This window comes from Lipotes vexillifer, unplaced genomic scaffold (genome assembly GCF_000442215.2).
Source record: "Lipotes vexillifer unplaced genomic scaffold, Lipotes_vexillifer_v1.1 scaffold84, whole genome shotgun sequence".
In the NCBI taxonomy this organism is placed as follows: Eukaryota; Metazoa; Chordata; class Mammalia; order Artiodactyla; family Lipotidae; genus Lipotes; species Lipotes vexillifer.
The window spans coordinates 936,158-957,733 of NW_006783414.1; the positions used below are offsets into that span (position 1 = coordinate 936,158).

General features: G+C 45.1%; 1 protein-coding gene across 1 annotated transcript in view; it reads left to right on the forward strand.

The window, feature by feature from the left end:
• Positions 1-21,576, forward strand: part of FER1L6 (fer-1 like family member 6) — a 128,780-nt gene that overhangs the window by 11,491 nt on the left and 95,713 nt on the right. The window contains exons 5-12 of the mRNA XM_007456067.1: positions 1,617-1,679; positions 6,000-6,078; positions 7,375-7,531; positions 8,153-8,339; positions 9,355-9,547; positions 13,889-14,229; positions 18,693-18,801; positions 19,561-19,732. Of these exons, the coding sequence (XP_007456129.1) occupies positions 1,617-1,679; positions 6,000-6,078; positions 7,375-7,531; positions 8,153-8,339; positions 9,355-9,547; positions 13,889-14,229; positions 18,693-18,801; positions 19,561-19,732 (1,301 nt within the window). The remainder of the gene's footprint in view (positions 1-1,616; positions 1,680-5,999; positions 6,079-7,374; positions 7,532-8,152; positions 8,340-9,354; positions 9,548-13,888; positions 14,230-18,692; positions 18,802-19,560; positions 19,733-21,576) is intronic.

A 21,576-nucleotide genomic window follows, 5' to 3' on the forward strand; every position in this document is an offset into this window, starting at 1 on the left:
ATAAATATATATATATATATATATATATATATATATATATATATATATATATATATATATAAAAGACATATAGTTCAATCTCATTTTCCCTTCTTTGCTGTAGAGTTTTCCATTGCATTGATATATTATAATTTACTAAACCAATCTCTCGATGGATATTAAAATTTTTTCCAGCCTTCGGATACTACTTATAATGATATTTAAATGGCATAACTAGGGTGAAGAGGATATGCATTTAAAATTTGATATGACCACATTGTCATACACCAGAGAATGAAGAACTTCATGCAAGTGTTTTGGACATAAAAGAAATTCTGAACACCGAAGCTCTTAAAAAGGTTGAACATATATATGAAAAACTTCCTGAAATGTTATACATAGTTTCCTGTTCTCTTAAACAGGAGACACGGAACATAACGTAACTTTTCATTGATATTGAAGGACGGCCATTTTGAACGTCTCTTATTATGGTATATGATGACATCTTTCAGCTTTCACGTTTTGGTTTTTCTGTGTTGCCTTTAACAGCAGGCTGTAAGTGGTCACTTCTCCCTTTCCTACTGCTGTCATCTTCGTGTCTAATGTCCTTGTGTCCTTCCTCCATCTTGCAGCTCAAACACAAAACAATCCATGAAACAACTTCCTACCGGCCTCCCCCAACCCCATCAGTCCTCAAAACACACAACCCACAGCAAAGCACTGCACCAGTTTTCTACATGAGGAGCCTCCTACCTCACATTTGGGAGGCACTCAATAAAGTTCCAATTGTGAAACATCTAGCACTTGAATTCCTTTTATAGTAACTTCAGGAGAACTCAGCTTTGGTCCCCAGCCCCGCGATAACTAGCTATATGACTCCAGGCATGTCTTTTAAATTCTTTCATCTTCAGTCTTTTTAACTGTAGAATATGGAGAGCAGTCTATATATTTTCTTCAACTCTAGAATTCAATTGCTTTCCTCAAATTAGAAATCTCCCTTACCCATAATTTCTTTTTATTCTTTCCCTGGTCAATCTTGGGAATTTCGCAGGGATGTTTGAAGCTGAAAAATCCTGAGAAAATCAAATTTTAATCAAGTTCACTCCAAATTAAAACCACACTGTGATATACTTTCACTCATCATTATATATAGGCAACAAATAAATAGATAGATAGGTAGATAGATAGATAGATAGATAGATAGATAGGTAGATAAATGTAAAAGAATTGAAAATTCAAGGGTTGGCAAGGGAATGGCTATTTTCATATGCTGCCAGTGGGAATGTAAAATGGCTTAGCTCCTTTGGAAAAAAATTTTATGCTAGCTACTAAAAATTTACAGGCACACAGGCCATGACCCAACAATTCTAATTCTCATGTTCATTTTAGAGGAAAACTTACAAATATGTTGTGTGAAGATATAATTGGTGATACTCTTTCTTTTTCTATTTGAAAAAAATTGACAACAAATTAAATGACTTTCAGTAGGGGAGGGCCAGTCAATTGATGATACAGTTATGTCATTGAGAATCTTGCAGCAATATGTTAGAAAAATGCAGATCTAAATCTATTCCAAGAACAGAGTCCTTACATGCAAGCCAGGAATTTATGGTCAGAATGAACTTTATGTTTTCCAGTACTTTGTCTTTGACTTCATTGGGCCCCAACTGCATCTTTTTGACAAGATCATCAAAATCTCAGTAAGTATATCATTGCTGATGGGGGTGAGGGGAGGTGGAAGAGATTCTAGGCTTTGGGAACTCTCTAGGGCAGCTCAGTCTGTTTAGGGATGAATAGATTCAGGAGTGTGAATGTGGGTTGTTGAGTTTGAAACCAACAGAATAGAACTTGAAATAATCAGTGCAGAGGCATCTGGGAAGGAAAACAGATTCAAGAAAGGTTCTATACTTGCTGGAAGCAAGTTGTAAGCTACCATCAAGCCATTGTGTAGCTGACTAATGTGGGAATGTGAAATATATATGTGAAATATAAATGACATCTTAATAGATTGCCATTTTGAGTTGATTTCTTTCTTTTTATCAAGCAAATGTTAGTATTTCTCTCTTGGGGTGATAGCCATGCTAATAATAATTAGTCACACCCCCCATTCCCCTCCTATCTGGTAATAAATAGAGAAATAGGAACAAGAAGCAGGAAGCAACCCAATATATCAATAATGCTGAGTCGGAAAATGTGATTTGGAGTAAGTGGTTGCCATTTGGAGTCTTAATAGTTGCCTCTGAGTGTAAACATCAGGACCTGCCCACGGGGAGTTGGGTCGGCTACGAAGAGCCTTCCTCAGCCCTGCCGGGCGATTTCCTGTCTCCACAGATCAAGTCTGAGGAGTAGAGATGGAGAGAGCTTCCTGGTCCACACAGGTGCCTTACTAGGTTGGCCCACCATGTAGAGGGCAGGAATGAGAAGGAAAGTGCCCGTGTTGAAGCCATATTAGTCCAAATGAGGGTAGGGCAGGGCAACCGGGATCACTGCCAACTTCACATCACACCACTCAGTAAAGGAACAGAGAGCTGCGGATGGCTCATTGCATCCATCTCACCAGCCTGAGAAATCTCTGCTTCTCCCATGAAGAGCACAGTGGGGGTGTGTATGCCTTAAAGTGGTGGGGATGGGCAGGGGGCTTGAAGGGTAGGTGCTCTCTTTCCAATAAATTCTGAAAGAACAGAATTCCTACTTTATGTGACAACGTAAGACGTGCGGAGAATGAGGAAATGTTTTGAACAGTGACACCAACCCTGATCAGAGTTATGAAGATGGCAAAACTTGTCTTGAAGACTTCCTTGCCTGTCATTATCACCCACTCAATCTCTATTATATAAATTATACTATATTATATTACATTACATTATATGTATGCATATTATATATAAGTCGTGCTTTAAGGCTTAGGTGATAGTGGAATCATGATATTCTCTTTCCCGGGGGTACTTGAAGAATGTGACTCTTGAGGAATGAAAAGTCACTCAGAGCCAAACATTCTTCACACGTGAATTTCAGGCGTGATGACAGGTGGTGAGAAGATATTTCAGGACCTGGGACATTGCCCAGGATGTCTCATTGCATCACTCAGGCAACCACCTGTTTGTGGGATCGGCTTTATAACAGGCTCCTAGGGGACTGTCTAGAGTGCAAATGAATAGTTAATAGCTAGTTTTTTTTTTAATTAATTAATTTTAGGCTGTGTTGGGTCTTTGTTGCTGTGTGTGGGCTTTCTCTAGTTGCAGCGAGTGGGGGCTACTCTTCGTTGAGGTGCGGGGCTTCTCATTGCAGTGACTTCTCTTGCTGCGGAGCACAGCTCTTTGTGCGTGTGCTTCAGTAGTTGTGGCACGTGGGCTCAGTAGTTGTGGCTCGCAGGCTCTGGAGCGCAGGCTCAGTAGCTGTGGAGTATGGGATTAGCTGCTCCGTGGCATGTGGGATCTTCCTGGACCAGGGATGGAACCCATGTCCCCTGCATTGGCAGGAGGATTCTCAACCACTGCACCACCAGGGAAATCCAATAGCTAGGTTTTATATGGCATCACAGACAAGGGTCATGACTCTCTGCGGGGCAAGTGGATTTTTAGCAGAGGATCAAAGCTGGTATTGCCTATCTCTGTTCTTCTCACTTGGAAGAAAAGAATACTTTGGTCTCCCTAAAAGACACTTGGGGATAGAGACTGAAGATTTTAAAGGGAAAACTACCCTTGAAAAGGGAGTGTTTAATATAAGTTTTCTGTTAGTCCATGAACCAAAAGTTAGCATGTCCAGAAAAAATTCCATGTGGGAGAAGGGGGCCAGTGCTGTAAGCAAATGCTGTTGGGACCGCCAGCCTGTAGCAGACCCTGGTGGTGCCAAAGACCGTCTTCCCTTGACAGTGGCCCCAGGCATGCAGGGCCCCCTTCTCTCTGTGTGTGAGATGCCCTTGTTCTTGTAACCTAATGCTTGACCACACCAGCATTGCCTGGTGCTCACACTGGGTGGATGATGTGAGGAGGCCTCCTGTTATTTAAATATCCATCTGGGGCTCTGGCTCATTATGCCCATAGGGACCAAGATGCCTTTGATCTGAGAAGAGAGCTTGAGTTAGGCTCGTGTTCTTTTTTTTTTTTTTTTTTTGCAGTACGCGGGCCTCTCACTGCTGTGGCCTCTCCCGTTGCGGAGCACAGGCTCCGGACGTGCAGGCTCAGCGGCCACGGCTCACGGGCCCAGCCGCTCCGCGGCATGTGGGATCTTCCTGGACCGGGGCACGAACCCAGGTCCCCTGCATCGGCAGGCAGACTCTCAACCACTGCGCTGCCAGGGAAGCCCTAGGCTTGTGTTCCTGCTCAGGGCTTTGGGAAGCTGCAGTAGCAGCTCTAAGCATGAGGGGTTTGAGGTGAGTTTTGTGCCTGTGGATTTGAATAGCTCCTCAACTGAAGCCAAACTGTCCTTACTTCCCCTTTGTTCTCTAACACCCTTGCAAACTTTGGACAAGGGAGGAAGAGTAGGAAGGGAGCTGGGAAGGGCTCTCATTTTCTTCATTTTTTGAAATCAATTGTATGTTTTTTTTCTTACTGCCTCTTTCAAAAGGATCTGTTCAGAAGCTACAAAAGTCTCTCACTCATCCATCAATTAGTCAATCACTCATTAACTCACTGAATGTTTATTGAGTGTTTATTATGAACAAGGCCATGTGGTGGGTAGAAGAAAGTAGGAAACTGTACTTGAATCAAGGAACTCATAGAATTTCACAGTTAGAAGGAAGCCTCAGAGACCATCTAGTCCAACTTCCAGCTGGCGTAGGAATCCCTCGCCACCACCTCCATGACACATGACATGGGGTTCTTGGGCACTACTTGATTATATCCAGAGATGGGGAGGTCACTACTCCTAGAGTAGCCCATTCCATTGCTGGGAAGTTCTGTTATAAAAATTGCCTTTATAGTGAGCTGAAATCTCTCTTCCTGTAGCTTGGGAACCACACAGGGATCCTCCTCCCCCTTCTGGATGGCAGTATTTTCAAGTGTTGAAGACACTTGAGTTACCATTGCTCTTCTTCCACACTCTCAGTTTTCTCTTTTCTGGGTTAAAAGTTAAACTACTGGGGGCTTCCCTGGTGGCGCAGTGGTTGAGAGTCCGTCTGCCGATGCAGGGGACGCGGGTTCGTGCCCCGGTCCGGGAAGATCCCACGTGCCGCGGAGCGGCTGGGCCCGTGAGCCATGGCCGCTGAGCCTGCACGTCCGGAGCCTGTGCTCCGCAGCGGGAGAGGCCACAGCAGTGAGAGGCCCGCGTACTGCAAAAAAAAAAAGTTAAACTACTCCTGATTCTTCAGCAGTTTTTCATGAAGTGTGACTTCTGGACCCAGGCCCAGCTCTGCCAGCTTCCTTTAGAACTTCCTAATCTTAATAGCATTAACATAGAAATGTGCTGCTGTAACCAGCCAGGCACTCTGCTGACTTGTAATCAGACAAAATATTGAGGATGACAGCCTCCTTTGTTCTGGCTATTGTACGTGTCCCAAACTTCTCAAGGCAATAAGGATGAGTTCTCTGAGAAAGTTGTGAGCAAAGTGTTGTGGGATTTTAGGAGAGAAAGGGAATACTTTCATCTGAGGAGGATCAGGGAGGGCTGCTTGGAGGAAGCAGCATTTGCTCTAGGCATTTAAAGATGGATAGCATTTCAAGAGGCAGAGATGGGTTTGAAGAGTGGGCTGCCCTAGAGTTCATTTTGGCTACAAACAAACAAACAGAAAAACAAGCAAAAAAACACGTTTTAGGCAGTGAGGTTTGATAGGTGTCCTTCAATAGAAAATTAGCTAAAATCCTGCTAGGAGATGAGGTACAGCTGCAATACTTTGGATGCCCTGTACGGCCAGCCCTGAGGTTTGATAACCAAACGTCACTGTGCTCCAGATAAGTGTGAAGGCCAGACAAGGTTCAAGGCCTAGAATCCTCTTTGAAAGGGTTTGTCATGAACCCATTTCACAGATTTATCCTCAAGGAGAAATCTAGTGTTGTCGGACTCACCGCTCCATCTGTCCCCAGGTCTTTCACCACAAGCTGATAGGAGGTGTACTGATCGGCTCCTTCAAAGTGGACCTGGGGACCGTGTACAACCAACCTGGTGAGAAAGCATGGCCTCCCAATCTCTCTCTGTTACTCTTCTCTTACCGAAGGTCAGTTAGTTTATGCGTTCTTCCATGTATCCATTTATTCAGTAACACTGAGCACCAGTTTTACAAAGTGGAGCAAGACATGTGGCTCTTTTACTCTAAGTTCACAATCTAATGATGCAAATATCTTATATGTTCATACGTCCGAGCAGTTTAAAGTTTTTTTTTCACAAATTCTGTCCAATTTACTGCTGCGAGACACAAGAAGGAAAGTTGGAAGTGTGTAGAAGTTAAGAATATGGACTCTGGGGCCAGACTGCCTGGCTTCAAATTCCGCTCTGCTCTTTCCTTGCTGTGCAGCCTTGGGTTAATAACTTGACTTCTCTGTGCTGCCGTTTCCTCATCTGTAAAAATGGGGATAAAATAGCACCTCCTTATAGGGTTGTTGGAGGATTAAGTGAATATATATGTAAGTGAATATATGCATAAGAATGTATACATAAGCACTTTATAGGATCTAGCACAGAATAATGACTGTGATATGCCATACGTGGGTTTGCTGTAATTATTATTATTATCCCTGATTTGTCAGAGGAGCTAGGTAGTTTGTCCAAGGTCAAGAGCTAATAAGTAACAGAACCAACAACACACATAGATCTTCTCATGAAAGGCCCCTTCTCTTCAACAGTGATTCCAACTCACATGACCCCAAGGGGGCCAGGCAGTGAGCATCGCTGAGTGCAGTGGGCTGGGTTTAATGCAGTCAGGGGTGACGGAGGCTATGGGAAATGGGGGGCGGGGCTCACAACCCCTGTGGAAGGAGTAGCATCTACTCAACTCCTTACCACCTACAGTCGTGTGGAAATGTGGGCTCCGCGTGGCCAGCTTTTAAAAAGGTAAGCCTGAAGTCTAGATTTTGTAAGAGATTTGAAGTTTGGGTTCACCGTGTAGGTCAAACAAAAAGATCCATGAGCAGCGTTCATGGCCTGTGAAATGATGTGTGGCTTCTACACTGCATTAATGTCCTCCTCTCCAGTCAAAGCTAGACTCCCGTCCAGGCAATTTCCACTACGTTGAAGGCTTCCCAACTGCCTGTGGCAGTTTGGAGAAAAAGATGGAGAACTGGGTAGGAAGAGTGGACAGGAAGGAAAGGAGGAGAGAGAGGCCCCACGAGACTTGGAAATAACTGTGCTGAGCTGGCCCCTCCTGGGGAGTAGACGGTGGGGAGGCTTCGGGTTGGAAGAGAACTGGATGGAGTGTCGGGGTGCATCGGTGCAGGATATCTGATCTGTCAGGACGTTTTGCAGGTCATCAGTTCTCCGACAAGTGGGTCCTGCTAATGGACCCCGGCAACATCAGGACGGGCACGAGGGGGTACCTGAAGTGTGACATCAGCGTGACTGGGAAAGGAGATGTCTTAACGCGCAATCCCAAAACCTCTGATGCCAAGGAGCAAATAGAAAAGTGAGACAGGTCCATCGAGCATGCAAGAGAAATGATATGTCCCAGTTTCCATGTCTCTTTCTTCTCCCTTTCCTTACGGGTTCATGAGAACTTCCAAGTTCAAGGCCTGTCCAGTGGGGATTCTGCTCTATCAGAGGCACCATGATGTGTCTTATCAAAGGCATCACTATCCTTTGGGAGGTCAGCTTCTCGGACAAGAACAGCCTGTCTTCCTATAATAACCCATAATAGATAAGCTATTCCTGAGCCTATCCTATTGATCTGAATTTAGTTGATTTTTCTTTGAAGGAAGAATAATTTCAGCCACTAGCTTGTAAAATGGGAAGACTTTATACGCCTCTTCTAAGTGTTTATTCTTTAATTCCAGGACCTGAACAGGTTTGCATTCACTCTATTTTTTTAAAATTAATTTTTATTGGAGTACTGCATTCACTCTATTCATACCCTGTGCTGTCATCTACACTAGAAAGAAAACTCATTTTAGTGATGAATCCTATCTTTTCAGATTTTTCTCCTATATCAGAATTCTTCTTTCTGCCTCCAAATTGCCTCTACCTTTCCTCTCTACTCTTTCAAGTGAGAAAGCTTTTTTTATGTCTTATTTTTGTCCCCCCACCCAAGGAATCTTTTGATCCCACAAGGGTTTCCATCAGAGAGACCCTGGGCCAGATTCTACGTGAGACTCTACAGAGCTGAAGGGTTGCCCAAAATGAACTCCAGCATCATGGCGAACATCACCAAAGCCTTTGTGAGTGACAGTAAGGACCTCGTGGATCCCTTTGTGGAGGTCTCCTTTGCTGGACAGACGGTGAGGAAGGGTCATCCCCAATCCTGGCAGGCCTGGACTGGAATCTTGCTCTTTACCCAGGGCACTGCTGGTCAAATGACATTAAGTTAAAATCAAAATTAGGAAGTGCCCAGAGAGAGGAAGCTTGTCACAAAAAGGCTTTACATCGCATGGCAGGAAAGTAGTGGAGGGTCACCCACTCCCTTACCATTGGAGCTCGTGGAGAGAAGTGAGGGGAAGATCACGGTTCAGCACCCAGGCAGGCAGGCCTTCCTCACCTCTGGCTGCTTCTCTGAGCTGTTGCCCAGTCCCCAGCCCCCAGAGGATTACCACCTCCCTTTCAATCTGCTCTACGATCTACCCAGCTAGTCCTTGTCCTGTGTAAGCCTGGACATCCCTGTTCCCAGCTGTTCCCTGCTCAAGAGCCATTGGAAGTGCTAGGACCTGGGCACATGGTCAGAGCTTAATCCTGGTTGGCTGGACTTGGAAGCTTCAGCTGACACACATGTTGTCTCCACCCGGCCCCTCCCATTGGCAGGGTGAACCTTGGACTATTTCTATCTTGGACCCCATTGGCATATATAGGACATATATAACCCCCATATAGGACACCACCTCCATTGTATGACGAGGAAACTGAGGTCCAGACTAGGGAAGGGATTTGCACCAGGTCCAACTTTTATAAAACATGAAGTCAGGCTCTAACTATATCTGCTGCAATCCTGGAGATGTATGGCACTCCTTCATACACAGGTGTCAAGTTCACCCCAACCCAGTGGATGATGAGAACTTCCTGAGGGCAGGACCTGTGACAACTCACCTTTGTGTCAGATGCCCAGCACAGTGTCTGGCACAGAATAGGACATCAGTAATGTTCATGGGGTGTAACTGATTTTCATGGGTGTCGGTGGAATCAGGTTCATTATTTTTGACAACTCACTTTATATTTCCAGCTGGCGTGAAGAGTTTTCTTTAGTCGGTCAAGGGCCCCTTTCATTTCCTTCCGTGGCTCACATTTTCCTGGCTTTGTTTTTAGGGGCGAACCACGGTGCAGAAGAACTGTGCCGATCCTGTGTGGCACGAACAGGTGGTCTTCAAGGAAATGTTCCCTCCCTTGTGTCGGAGGGTGAAAATCCAGGTATGGGACGAAGGCAGCGTGAATGATACAGTGCTGGCAACGCATTTCATCGACCTGAAGAAAATCTCCAATGAACAGGATGGAGATAAAGGTAAGGCCGCACATGTCTGACTTGGAGATAGGGTCTCCAAATGATTGATTTAGAGCCTTCATCTTCAGAAAGAGAGGGTTGGAGCAGGCAACGTCTTAGGCACCTTCTATCCTCTGTGTGGTCTGTGCCTTGGGTTGGTTCAGGGTGGTGAACAGAGCCAGACTCTGGGAACCACGAGGCTTGTTCCCTGTCCCATGTCTTCCAGGAACATTGCTGTGTGTCCTTGAGGAAGTCACTCCCCCTCTCTGGGCCTTAGGTTTCTTAATTGAAAAATGAAGAGTTTAGATTAGATAAGAGGTTGGCAAACTGTGATCCATGGACCACATCTGGACTACCACGTATTTTTGTATGGTTCACAAGCTAAGAATGGTTTTTACGTGTTTATTTATTTACTTTTTAAAATTAATTAATTATTTATTTTTACTTTTGGCTGCGTTGGGTCTTTGTTGCTGCGCGCGGGCTTTCTCTGGTTGCAGCGAGCAGAGGCTACTCTTCGTTGCGGTGTGAGGACTTCTCATTGCAGTGGCTTCTCTTGCTGTGGAGCACGGGCTCTAGACGTGTGGGCTTCAGTAGTTGTGACACGTGGGCTCAGTAGTTGTGGTTCGCGGGCTCTAGAGTGCAGGCTCTGTAGTTGTGGCACACAGGCTTACTTGCTCCATGGAATGTGGGATGTTCCCAGACCAGGGCTCGAACCCGTGTCTCCTGCATTGGCAGGCAGATTCTTAACCCCTGTGCCACCAGGGAAGTCCCGGTTTTTACATGTTTAAATGGTCCAAAAAATATGGTGCCCTCAACTCACAATGGGAACTCAAGAGCATGAGTATTTCAGGGAGGTCCCGCTGACTGCAGTCAGAGAGCCAGGGCAAGAATGGAGAGTCCCAGCTAATCTACTGAGTCAGGCAAAGGAGTTTTCACCCAAGATAAAGCTCTTTATTTATAAAACCTAAATTAATAGCTGTTAATTCCCTAAATACCCCCATCTACCTTCCCTTTTTAAAATCCCGATGCAGTCTCCTCTGCATTACAAATTTGCATTGATCAATGTATATATTTGTGTATATGTGTGTATGTTTGTGTGTATGTATATATTTGTGTGTGTGTGTATATATATATACACACACATACACATTATACTGAAGGCTTGGCTTTAGCAGAGAACAAGATTTACACATTTTTGTGCCCTGCACAGAGTGACACCATAGAAAGGCCTTAATAAATATCTACTGTTTAAATACTCATGATGTGGGAGGATTTGCCACAGGATTTCTTTATGCAGAAAGCACACTCTGTCCACCTACAGGATTTCTCAACCAGACATAAACATGTTACCCACAGACTTCCCTGGTGGCGCAGTGGTTAAGTATCCACCTGCCAATGCAGGGGACACAGGTTCGAGCCCTGTTCTGGGTAGATTCACATGTCTCAGAGCAACTAAGCCTGCGAGCCACAACTACTGAGCCTGCGTGCTGCAACTGCTGAAGCCCACGCACCTAGAGCCCATGCTCCACAACAAGAGAAGCCACCGCAATGAGAAGCCTGCGCACTGCAACTAGAGAAAGCCCACGCACAGCAACGAAGAACCAACGCAGCCAAAAATAAATTAATTAAAAAACAAACAAACACGTTACCCAGAACTTTTCAGAAACATCTTGATGGGTTCAAGGAGATGTATAACAATGGTTTAAAAGTAGACATCGGGGGCCATGGGAGGGGGACGGGGGGGGGATGGAGTGAGGAAGTTTTCAGGCATAAAACTATTGATAACAGTAAAGCATATGGAAACTTTTCCTCATCAAAAAGCGGGGGGATTGTTAAGCAAATTATGATATATATACTTATTAAGAGTAATGGCTAGTATTCTAGACATCTCTTAAAGACTTGTGTGAGGCACTTGATATTATCTCTTTTAATCCTGATAGGTGAGATAGGTACTATTAGCACCCCCATTTTACAGTTGAGGAAACCATGGCATTGGGAAGTTAAAAAACTTCCACAGCTTGAAAATGGCAGACCTGAGAGTTGAGATTTGAACCCAGGCAGTCAAGCTCAGGACCACCATGCTATATACTGCCTGTCAAAATGGAATATTCTGTTGTCAAAGAGATGTTTGCATAGACACTGTATATCTTCCCAGATGCTCTGTATTAAGAAGGGACACTACTTATGCTAAGAGTAAGTTAAGATCACCAGATCTTTTCAGTTCTACATTTAGAACATATCTCAATCTCCACTACCATCGCCCTGGTCCAAGCCACCCCTGTCTTCAGTTTTTTTTTTAATATAAAATTTTAAAAATTTATTTATTTTATTTATTTATAGCTGTGTTGGGTCTTCGTTGCTGTGCGCGGGGTTTGTCTAGTTGCAGTGAGCAGGGGCTACTCTTCGTTGCAGTGCGCGGGCTTCTCGTTGCGGTGGCTTCTCTTGTTGCCAAGCACGGGCTCTAGGTGCAGGGGCTTCAGTAGTTGTGGCTTGCGGGCTCTAGAGCGCAGGCTCAGTAGTTGTGGTGCACAGGCTTAGTTGCCCCGTGGCATGTGGGATCTTCCAGGGCCAGGGCTCGAACCCATGTTCCCTGCATTGGCAGGCGGATTCTTAACCACTGCGCCACCAGGGAAGCCCACGTCTTGAGTTTTGATGGAGAAGTGGTGCTTGAACCAGTGTGCCCACATTCATTCTTTTTTTTTAATATTTATTTATTTACTTATTTCTATTTTAGGGGAAAAGCTAAAGTCTTGACAAAAACATGGTACTAAAACAGGAAACTAAACGAAAGCAAAAGAAAACACAAAACAAAACAAAATCAAACCAGCATGGACTTCTGTTTCCACCTTTGAAGATAACTGATTCGGGACTTGCCCTAGCACTTTATTTAGTTGTTTTTTAACTTTTTATTTTATATCAGAGTATAGTTAGTTAACAATGTTGGGTTAGTTTCAGGTGTACTACAAAGTGATTCAGTTATACATATACATGTATCTATTCTTTTTAAAATTCTTTTCCCATTTAGGTTGTTACATAACATTGAGCAGAGTCCCCTGTGCTGTACAGTAGGTCCTTGTTGGTTACCCATTTTACGTATGGCGGCCCACATCTGTCCTTAGAACCCATCACATAGCAACCGGGGTGATCTTAAAAACGCACAACCTGTTAGGTCACATCTTTGCTTAAACCCCTCTAAAATATTCCCATAATTTCTAGGATACAGTCCAAAATCCTTATCAAGCCTCCCGAGACCCGCTCACCTCTCCAAACTCTTCTCACCGGCTCACTCTCTGGACTCCAGCCACATTGGCTTTCTCTTCCAGTTCCTTCTATCTCCAAGCCCCTTTCCAACTGCTATGTGCTCTTCCCTCTGCCCAGAACTCTCTCTCCTCTCTCTCTGCCTAACTCCTCTCTCCACGCCACACCAACCTGTTTTTTGTCCTTGCTGCCCAAGCTATGTCTCCTTCATAGCATTTGTATTGTGATGTGAATATTTATTTGTTTAATGTTTGTATCTGCTTTATTCTCTACTGGGCTCTGTGTTTTGTGTCTACCATGATGCCTGGCACATGTTAGGAGTCAATAAATGTTTGATCAGTGAGTGAACAGATGAGGAAGCAAGTTGGCATTCATAGTCTTACTACAATTGTGGACAAGCGTAGACATGCATGGAAGAAAGACTAGAAAGGACTGTAGCAAAATGGTGGTCATGGCTTTTGGTGATGGGATATTCTTTTTTTTTTAATTAATTAATTTATTTATTTTGGGCTGCACTGGGTCTTTGTTGCTGCGCACGGGCTTTCTCTAGTTGCGGCAAGCGAGGACTACTCTTCGTTGCGGTGTGCAGGCTTCTCATTGCAGTGGTTTCTCTTGTTGTGGAGCACGGGCTCTAGGCACGCGGGCTTCAGTAGTTGAGGCACATGGGCTTCAGTGGTTGTGGCACGCGGGCTCGGTAGCTGTGGCTCGCGGGCTCTAGAGCACAGGCTCAGTAGTTGTGGCACACGGGCTTTGTTGCTCCGCGGCATGTGGGATCTTCCCGGACCAGGGATCAAACCACTGTGCCACCAGGGAAGTCCGGGATATTCTTTTTGGTTTTGTTTTGCTTTGTTTTTTGGCCACGCCAAAAACGTGCAGGATCTCAGTTTCCCAACCAGGGATTGAACCTGGGCCATGGCAGTGAAAGCCAAGAATCCTAACCACTAGGCAACCAGGGAACTCCCCGTGACAGGATATTCTGTAAATATTTTCTCTTGTCTTTTCTTTATATTTTACATTTCTAAATGAATGTGCACAATTTTCATAAAGCAAAAAATAGCCAGCTTGAAAGCATAACTAGGCAACTAAAGCTTGGTATCTTTACAGGCTTTCTACCCACATTCGGACCTGCCTGGATTAACCTGTATGGCTCACCCAGGAACCAAAGTCTGATGGAAGACTACCAGGAATTGAATGAAGGTTTCAGAGAAGGCGTGTCGTTCAGGGGCAGAATTTTGGTGGAGATTGCTGTGGAGATCCTCTCGGGAGGGACACAGGAGTTTAAATTCTCCAAGGAGCTCAAGCTGTCTTCAAAGGACAAAGACTCCAAGTCTTCCAAAGGCTCAAGTAAAGACAAGGGCGACAAAACTGATGGAAAAGCCCAGCAGGCTTCAGACAAAACCAACTCAACAGAGGTCGAGGTGGAGCCTTTCGATGCGCCCCTGGAGGTAGGTCTGAGCGCTGCTCCACCGCGTCTGTGATTTGAGCCCAGAGCAGGGACAGCACCTGCCACAGGCTTCCAAATACCCGCAGAGGTGACACTGTCCCTGCAAAACATGTGTTGGCTCAGCCCTGTATTCTGGGGCTGGTCCTCTGCCTCTTCCTGCTCACATCACAGCCATCTGCTCATGATACATTCCATCCGCGTCCCCCTCCCAAGTACGGATTCCCATGGCAACCAAAGTAAAAGAGAAATAAAAGTGCTCTGGGGGAGCTGGTGGGAGTGGGTGGTGGGGTGATGGACCGAAGTCTCTCTGTGGCCTAATTTTGTTTAGTTCTGTGAGCTTAGCGTGCGCTCTGCATGTGAGCTGATGTGGGGTGAGGGGTGGAGAAGCAGAGTGGCTGGCAAGCTGCGGGATGAAAGAAATTGAGAAAAACCTGTTCTGCTGCCCCGCCCCACGGCTGTGGGGAAACCACAACTGGAAGGAATGGCAATCTTTGCTTGTGATTCAACAGAATGCACAGCAGCATCTTTTAGCCCAGTTCTGTGTTACGGTAGAGAGATCTGGGGCTCCAAGAGGAATACAAACCATGAATATCCTCTCAACTGTTTAGTTCAGCAATAGTACTTTGTAGTTGCAAACGAAGGAATTTTATGTTTTGGTGGGTAGATTATAGCTTGGATGATTCTACCTCTGGGAGTGTGTTTCTCAGGTCATCCAGGCAATAATTTTAGATGGGGAAGGGAGGTAATGGCCAGTCTTCCTGAGCTGTCCATTCCTCGTAGAGACTAGACAGATGGAAGGATTTTTAGTATGTGGGTCACCTTAGCTTTGGAAGAGCCACTTAATTTTACTGCTGGGAGCTAATAAATCTTAAGAAACAGTGCGGGGGAGAGGTTGTAGCTCAGGGTTGGAAATCTTGGGGATTGGTCCTATTCATGGCTCTGATACTAACACCTCTCCGTGTTTCAGTTTACTCATCAACAGAATGGGGTGGTGATGGTCCCTCTGTCGTAGGCACCTCCTGGAGTGAATGAGGGAATAGTTGTAAAATGGTCCACAGAGTTCTCAGCACATCCATGGTGAGCAGGCAATACCTTTGCTGTTGCTGTGGTTACCAGTGTGTTTCTATGGTTTACTCCCACCACCAGGGGAAGGTTATTCAGAGCGCTCCACCCTGCTTGACTTTTTTTGGACTTTGCCAAGAATTGTGGGTAGCTTAGTGGCCACCTAAACGGATATCCCCTGTATCTGTCCCTGTTGAGACCAACCATTCTTTTCTAAACAGAGATTGCAAAGTGGAAAGGGGCTAGTTGAAGATTTCTTTAACCTAAGTCAATATCTTCAAGATATTTTGCTGAGGTCATCTGAAAAAGTAAAGTCTAGCAGAAAGCCAGGGTGACTGGGAACTTATGTGGGGTCGAGCATCCATTTTTCTCCAAGGCCAGGGGGCCATCTTGTCTATTGAGTGGTCTGAGAGGGGAAAATTCAGACCCTTATTTCATTCAAACTTTTATTTCATTCAAACCCTTATTTCTCTTCCCTCCTCTCTTAATCTTGACTTTCTGGTTTGTGGTCAGTTCCTTGCTGTGTTTATTAGTTATCTATTGCTATATAACAAATTACCCCCAACTTTAGCAGCACAAAATAAACAAATGTTTATTTCCTCTGTGGGTGCGGAACTTGGGAATACCTTAGCTTGGTGGGTCTGGCTCAGAATCTCTCATGAGGTTCCCATTTAGATGTTGGTAGGGGCAGCAGTTATCTGAAGGCTTGACTCAAGCTGTAGGATCTAATTCCAACATGGCGCACTCACATGGCTGTGGGCAGGAGGCCTCAGTTCCTCACTACATGGACCCTTCCATAGGCTGCTTGAGTGTCGTCATGGAAGATGACTTCCCCCAGAGTGGGTGATCCAAGAGAGAGCAAGGCAGAAACTGCTGTGTCTTTTATGACCAAATCCATGGAAGTCACACCCTGACATTTAGGCCACATTCTAATTGTTAGAAATGAGCAGCAAGTCCAGGCAATGCTGAAAGGGGTGGGGCGGGGAATTAGCCTTCACTTTTTTTTTTTTTTTTTTTTTCTGCCTGGGGCTGTGGTCATTACACCTACGGATGGTGGCCGGACATCTTCAGCTCCTTTGCTGTTATCGCTTTCTCCCTCCCTTTCGTATAAATGATTATTATTTTTTTTTTTTTGGCGGTACGCTGGCCTCTCACCGTTGTGGCCTCTCCCGTTGCGGAGCACAGGCTCTGGACGCGCATGCTCAGCGGCCATGGCACACAGGCCCAGCCGCTCCGCGGCATGTGGGATCTTCCCGGACCGGGGCACGAACCCGCGTCCCCTGCATCGGCAGGCGGACTCTCAACCACTGCGTCACCAGGGAAGCCCCAGCCTTCACCTTTTAAGGGGAAGATTTTCCAAGAATTTGTGGACATATTTTAAAACCACCACACTGGGCTTCTCCCTTTCCCAGAGCCTCAACAGCTCAGAGTTTGCCCTTACCAACATGGTAACATCCTTTTTTTCCAGCATCTTCTTTTTTTTAGCTCTCCAGGGTCCTCCACCTCTAATCTCCCTTGCTGCAGCCTTACTCTCATTGTATATCTGGACAAATGAAATTCCATGTTGCTGGCTTTCAAAACTCACCCTCATCACCACCATCAAAGCTTTTCTCCCTTAGGTCAAACTTTGTATTCATTTTTAAATCCTCAACATTGGAAGGAATAAAAATAGAGTCTGACTCCATGAAATTTATGGTTATAGAAAGGGAGATAAGACATACAAAATAAATATACAGGAAGTGGAAAGTGATAAGTAGGGACAGAGAAAGTGCTATTATTTCCTGGAGTCAGTGCAGTATAATGATTAAAATGTTGGGCTCCCAAGTAAGACAGCTGGGTTTAAGACGTGGCAGTATGGTGCAGTGGTTACTGCCCCAGCCTCTGGACAAACATTCCCTCTGTTTGAATCTTTGAGCAAGTGACATAAGCTCCTTAGGTTTATTTCCAATAATAACCTCTACTTCATCGGCTCACAGTGAGGATTTAATGAATTAATACAACAAAGTGCTTATTAGAACAGAGCCTGGCACATAGTAAGTGCTCAATAAGTATTAGTCATGTTTAGTAACTTTGGACAGATATCTTAATCTTTCATGGAATTGTAGTGTCTTCATCTTTAAATGGGTATAATAGAAAGATCCCCCTCCTAGGATAGTTATGAGAATTACATGAGGTAATGTAGGTAAAATTCTTCATACCACATCTGACACATAGTAAGAGTTCTGTAAACATTACCATCATCATTTTTCTAACTCAGGGAGTCAGTGGATGCTTCCCGAAGAAGAGGCATTTGGGTTGGACCTTGAAGGGTGGGTGGGATTAAGACATGAATTATAGTTGAAATACTTATGGTGACTGCCACTTGCAGCATTGATATGAGTAGGCTTTATAATAGGTATTGCACATGGATGCCCTCATTTCCTCCCCGTGTAGGTCCTACTATGATGTTCATTTCGCAGACAAGGCAAATGACACCCGGACAATGGACATGGCTTTGCCCAAAGTCAACAGCTAGGAAGCAGCGGAGTTGGGATTTGAAGAGGGGCTTGGCTGGGCTTGGAACCTGCTGTCCCTCTTCCAGGCTCTATGGCCTCCATTCCCTTCAGGTCTCTGAGTGGTTTATAACCTCCTCCCAGATAGTAAACTTGGCCCCATGAAGGCACGGTAAGGGGCTGGCTTACAGCCAAGGGACACAGTGGTGGCAGGGGGGGGGGGGGGGGGGCTTTAAGAGCAAGCACAGGATTTGTCACATTTCTGTCTCAATGACGGAAAAATTTTTAAGATGAAACTTCCAGCAACCTGGGTGTCTGAGTAAGCAAGATGAGCAGAAACAGCACAGGAGGCTCGTGTGTGAAGGAAGGGTCTCAAAAAAGAGAGAGGAACAGAGGTCAGGGCTCTTGATTGAAGGGAGCTCTTAATCTATGAAGCCACGACTGCTTTATTTCCTTAAATGAACCGTGTTGCTTTTTCTATTGAGTTTAATAAGTCCAAGGGTAAAACCAGAAAGAACAGACTAGAAATCCAAATCATTCAGCCTCTTTGCTCAGAAATGTGATGCTGTGTCATGTGGTGTCCCAGCTACACATGCTCCTTGAACAATCAACCTCTTAGAAAAATACGTATACCAAGCTTACCTTTAAAATAAAAGGAAATTTGATTGTAAGGTTGAAGTTCAGAAGGTGGAGACTACATCATTCTAGATAAATGGCTGAATTTGGATTTGCAATTTGTAGGTCCTGGTTTCTGCCAGTCTGATTAGAGGGGAAATTATGTGCCATTTCAGGCTGACACCAAGACTCAAGTTTCTATAAATTACCTTGGACCGGGTTGGCATCACTAATTCAGCTTCCTCCTGCTAGAAAAAGAGCCAGCCCTGTCTAATGTATTTTTTTCTTTCTATAGATTGTACCGGAAAAACAAGAGGAATTTTTACTCTTTGGAGCATTTTTTGAAGCTACCATGATTGACCGGAGGATTGGAGATAAACCCATTAGCTTTGAAGTTTCTATTGGTAAGTGCAGACAAGCATGGTGCCTGGCACATGGCATGAACTTTATACCTACCTCTTAAATAAATGAATTAGTGTGTTACGTGAAGATGGTAGCACTCTGCTGGAGGTTTGCACCTCAGGAAGAAATGAATAAATCCTTGTCCACTCTGGTGTCAATATGTAAGGGGTAGATTTATTTTCATACGTAAAAAAAAAGGATTAAGAATATAATTTGCATTCAGACAGACTTGGACTACTAATTCTGGTCCCCTTACCCTAGGCTCACTTAATTTCTCTGGGTCTCAGTTTCTTCGTCCATAAAATGGGGATAATGATAACTCCTCATGGAGCTGTTGCAGGGTTTAATGAGTTAATGCATGCAACATGCCACACATATGATAGGTGCTGTTATTATAACTCCCAGCAATCTTCCTGGACTGATGTACATCTGGGAAAACCACTCCAAGAAAGAGCATTCCATCAGAGAAGGTCTTGATTTATATTTGGGGAGTTCTCCATCAGTGGAGCAGAAGGAAATGGAGATGGAATCCAGTTAATTTGTAACTTAAGTAATTTTTACAAAAAAGAACCTAAGATATATGTTGATGATGGCTTAGTATCATTGTTAATCTTATTTCTTTGGTCTGCCCATCACTCTACCTTCATACTGAGAGCTTATTTCCCTGTCCTGGGAAGACATAAACTTGGATCCTTTCTGCCAAGCAGCCTGATTCTGCTTATTGACACCTGGCCCTTCTCCCCTTGCTACTGGCTCTTCAGGTAACTTTGGGAACTTGATTGATGGGGGATCACATCATGGGAATAGGAAGAAGTCAGTTGACCCAGCTGAAGAAGATGCCTTTCCACTGCTGCACGAAGGAGAAGGGGACGCAGCCATGCCCATGGTCTCCACCACTCACCCCGAGAAGCCACTCGTGACAGAAGGGAACAGGTAGGAGACACAGCAGGTGAGAATAGCCGGGGTTTCTGACAGTAGAAGCTTGACCAATTTCTGGAACCGTTTGATTCAGTTCTTCCCTAAAACTGGAAACATTCTGTATCTTATTTATAAGAACAAGGTTCAGGGCTTCCCTGGTGGCACAGCGGTTGAGAGTCTGCCTGCCGATGCAGGGGACACGGGTTCGTGCCCCGGTCCGGGAAGATCCCACATGCCGCGGAGCGGCTGGGCCCGTGAGCCATGGCTGCTGAGCCTGTGCGTCCGGAGCCTGCGCTCCGCAACGGGAGAGGCCACAACAGTGAGAGACCCGCGTACCGCAAAAAAAAAAAAAAAAAAAAAGAACAAGGTGCAAACAAGGGCAGCATGGTAAGTGCCACTCTCCTGAGTTCTTAGTAACATGTTGACAACTCTCCAAACGACACATCCAGGGGATTCATTTAAGGGCAGAGCAATGATGATGGTTATTATTACCATATCTGAGGCTCCATTCATTCTGTAACTTTGAAGCATAACAAGGTAGGAAGGTCAGATGTTAAAATTTCAATCCAAAATCCTATTAACCGTTGTTATAGTCATCTGAATATAATGTAAACTCAAGTTGGTGGAATTATTAGATACATGATTTATTATCTTATTTTTGCCCACCACCAAACTGAAGAACTCAAAAATGAGCGTCGGCCACTGGAAAAGGCCGTTTCAGGAAACTGCTGGGGCACCTCCATGTACCCTCACTGATCGTTAATCCAAGTAACATTTCAACATGCAAAGAGAAGTGAAATTATAGAGCTGTCTTAAGAAAGTGATGTCAACCAAATGGTTTATGAGAAGGGAAAGCCACACGTAGAGAGATTCTTCTGTGTTCTGAGCTTTATACTATGAGTAAAAAAATACGATCTCACTGGATTGTCATAAGAGAACATTGCTCTCCCTGTTCACATGTGGGGGGATGGGAACCACATCGTTAATTCTCTTCAGTCTTTGCTCTTCTCTCTCTGGGCACGAACCCATGGCTTACCGACCACTGTTAGAATAATGACTCTCACATCTATTTCCCCAGATGGGCTTCTTTCCTGAGCAGGAGGTCCAAACACCTCCATTTGGGGGTCCTTGGATTATTCACCAGACTCATTGTCTTCACAGACAACTTTGCCCCTTTTCCTATCTTTCCCATCTCAGAGACTGGTCATACCATTGTCTGCATCCTCCAAGTCCCAAATCAGAAAGTTGGCAATTGTTCACTTCTCCCTTCCTACCCGTATCCAATTAGTGATGAAGTCTGGTCAATTCGAGTTCTCCAGTGTGTTCTCTATGGCCATTTCTTGAATCTGGCCTGTCAGCACCTTTGGCCTCAATTATTTTAAACACCTCTTACCTGGCTTGGATCTGTTTCAAGAAATTCACCGAAGTGAACTCCCCAGTCCCCTGATTGACATTATACATTCGCTGTCTGTGGCTTTCAGAATTAATTTCAGAGGACTTTTTTTTTTTTTTTTTTTTTTTTTTTGGCGGTCCGGGGGCCTCTCACTGTTGTGGCCTCTCCCATTGTGGAGCACAGGCTCCGGGCGCGCAGGCTCAGCGGCCGTGGCTCACGGGCCCAGCCGCTCCGCGGCATGTGGGATCTTCCCTGACTGGGGCACGAACCCGTGTCCCCTGCATCGGCAGGCAGACTCAACCACTGCGCCACCAGGGAAGTCCAGAGCACATATTTTGTTGATCTGATCCCTACCCACTTTTCTACGATAACCTCTGGGTATTCCCCAAACCCCAGCGTTCCCGCAGCGCCATTCCCCAGATGGGTCCTGTGGTTTGCCGTGTCTGGGCCTTTGAACACGCTCTTC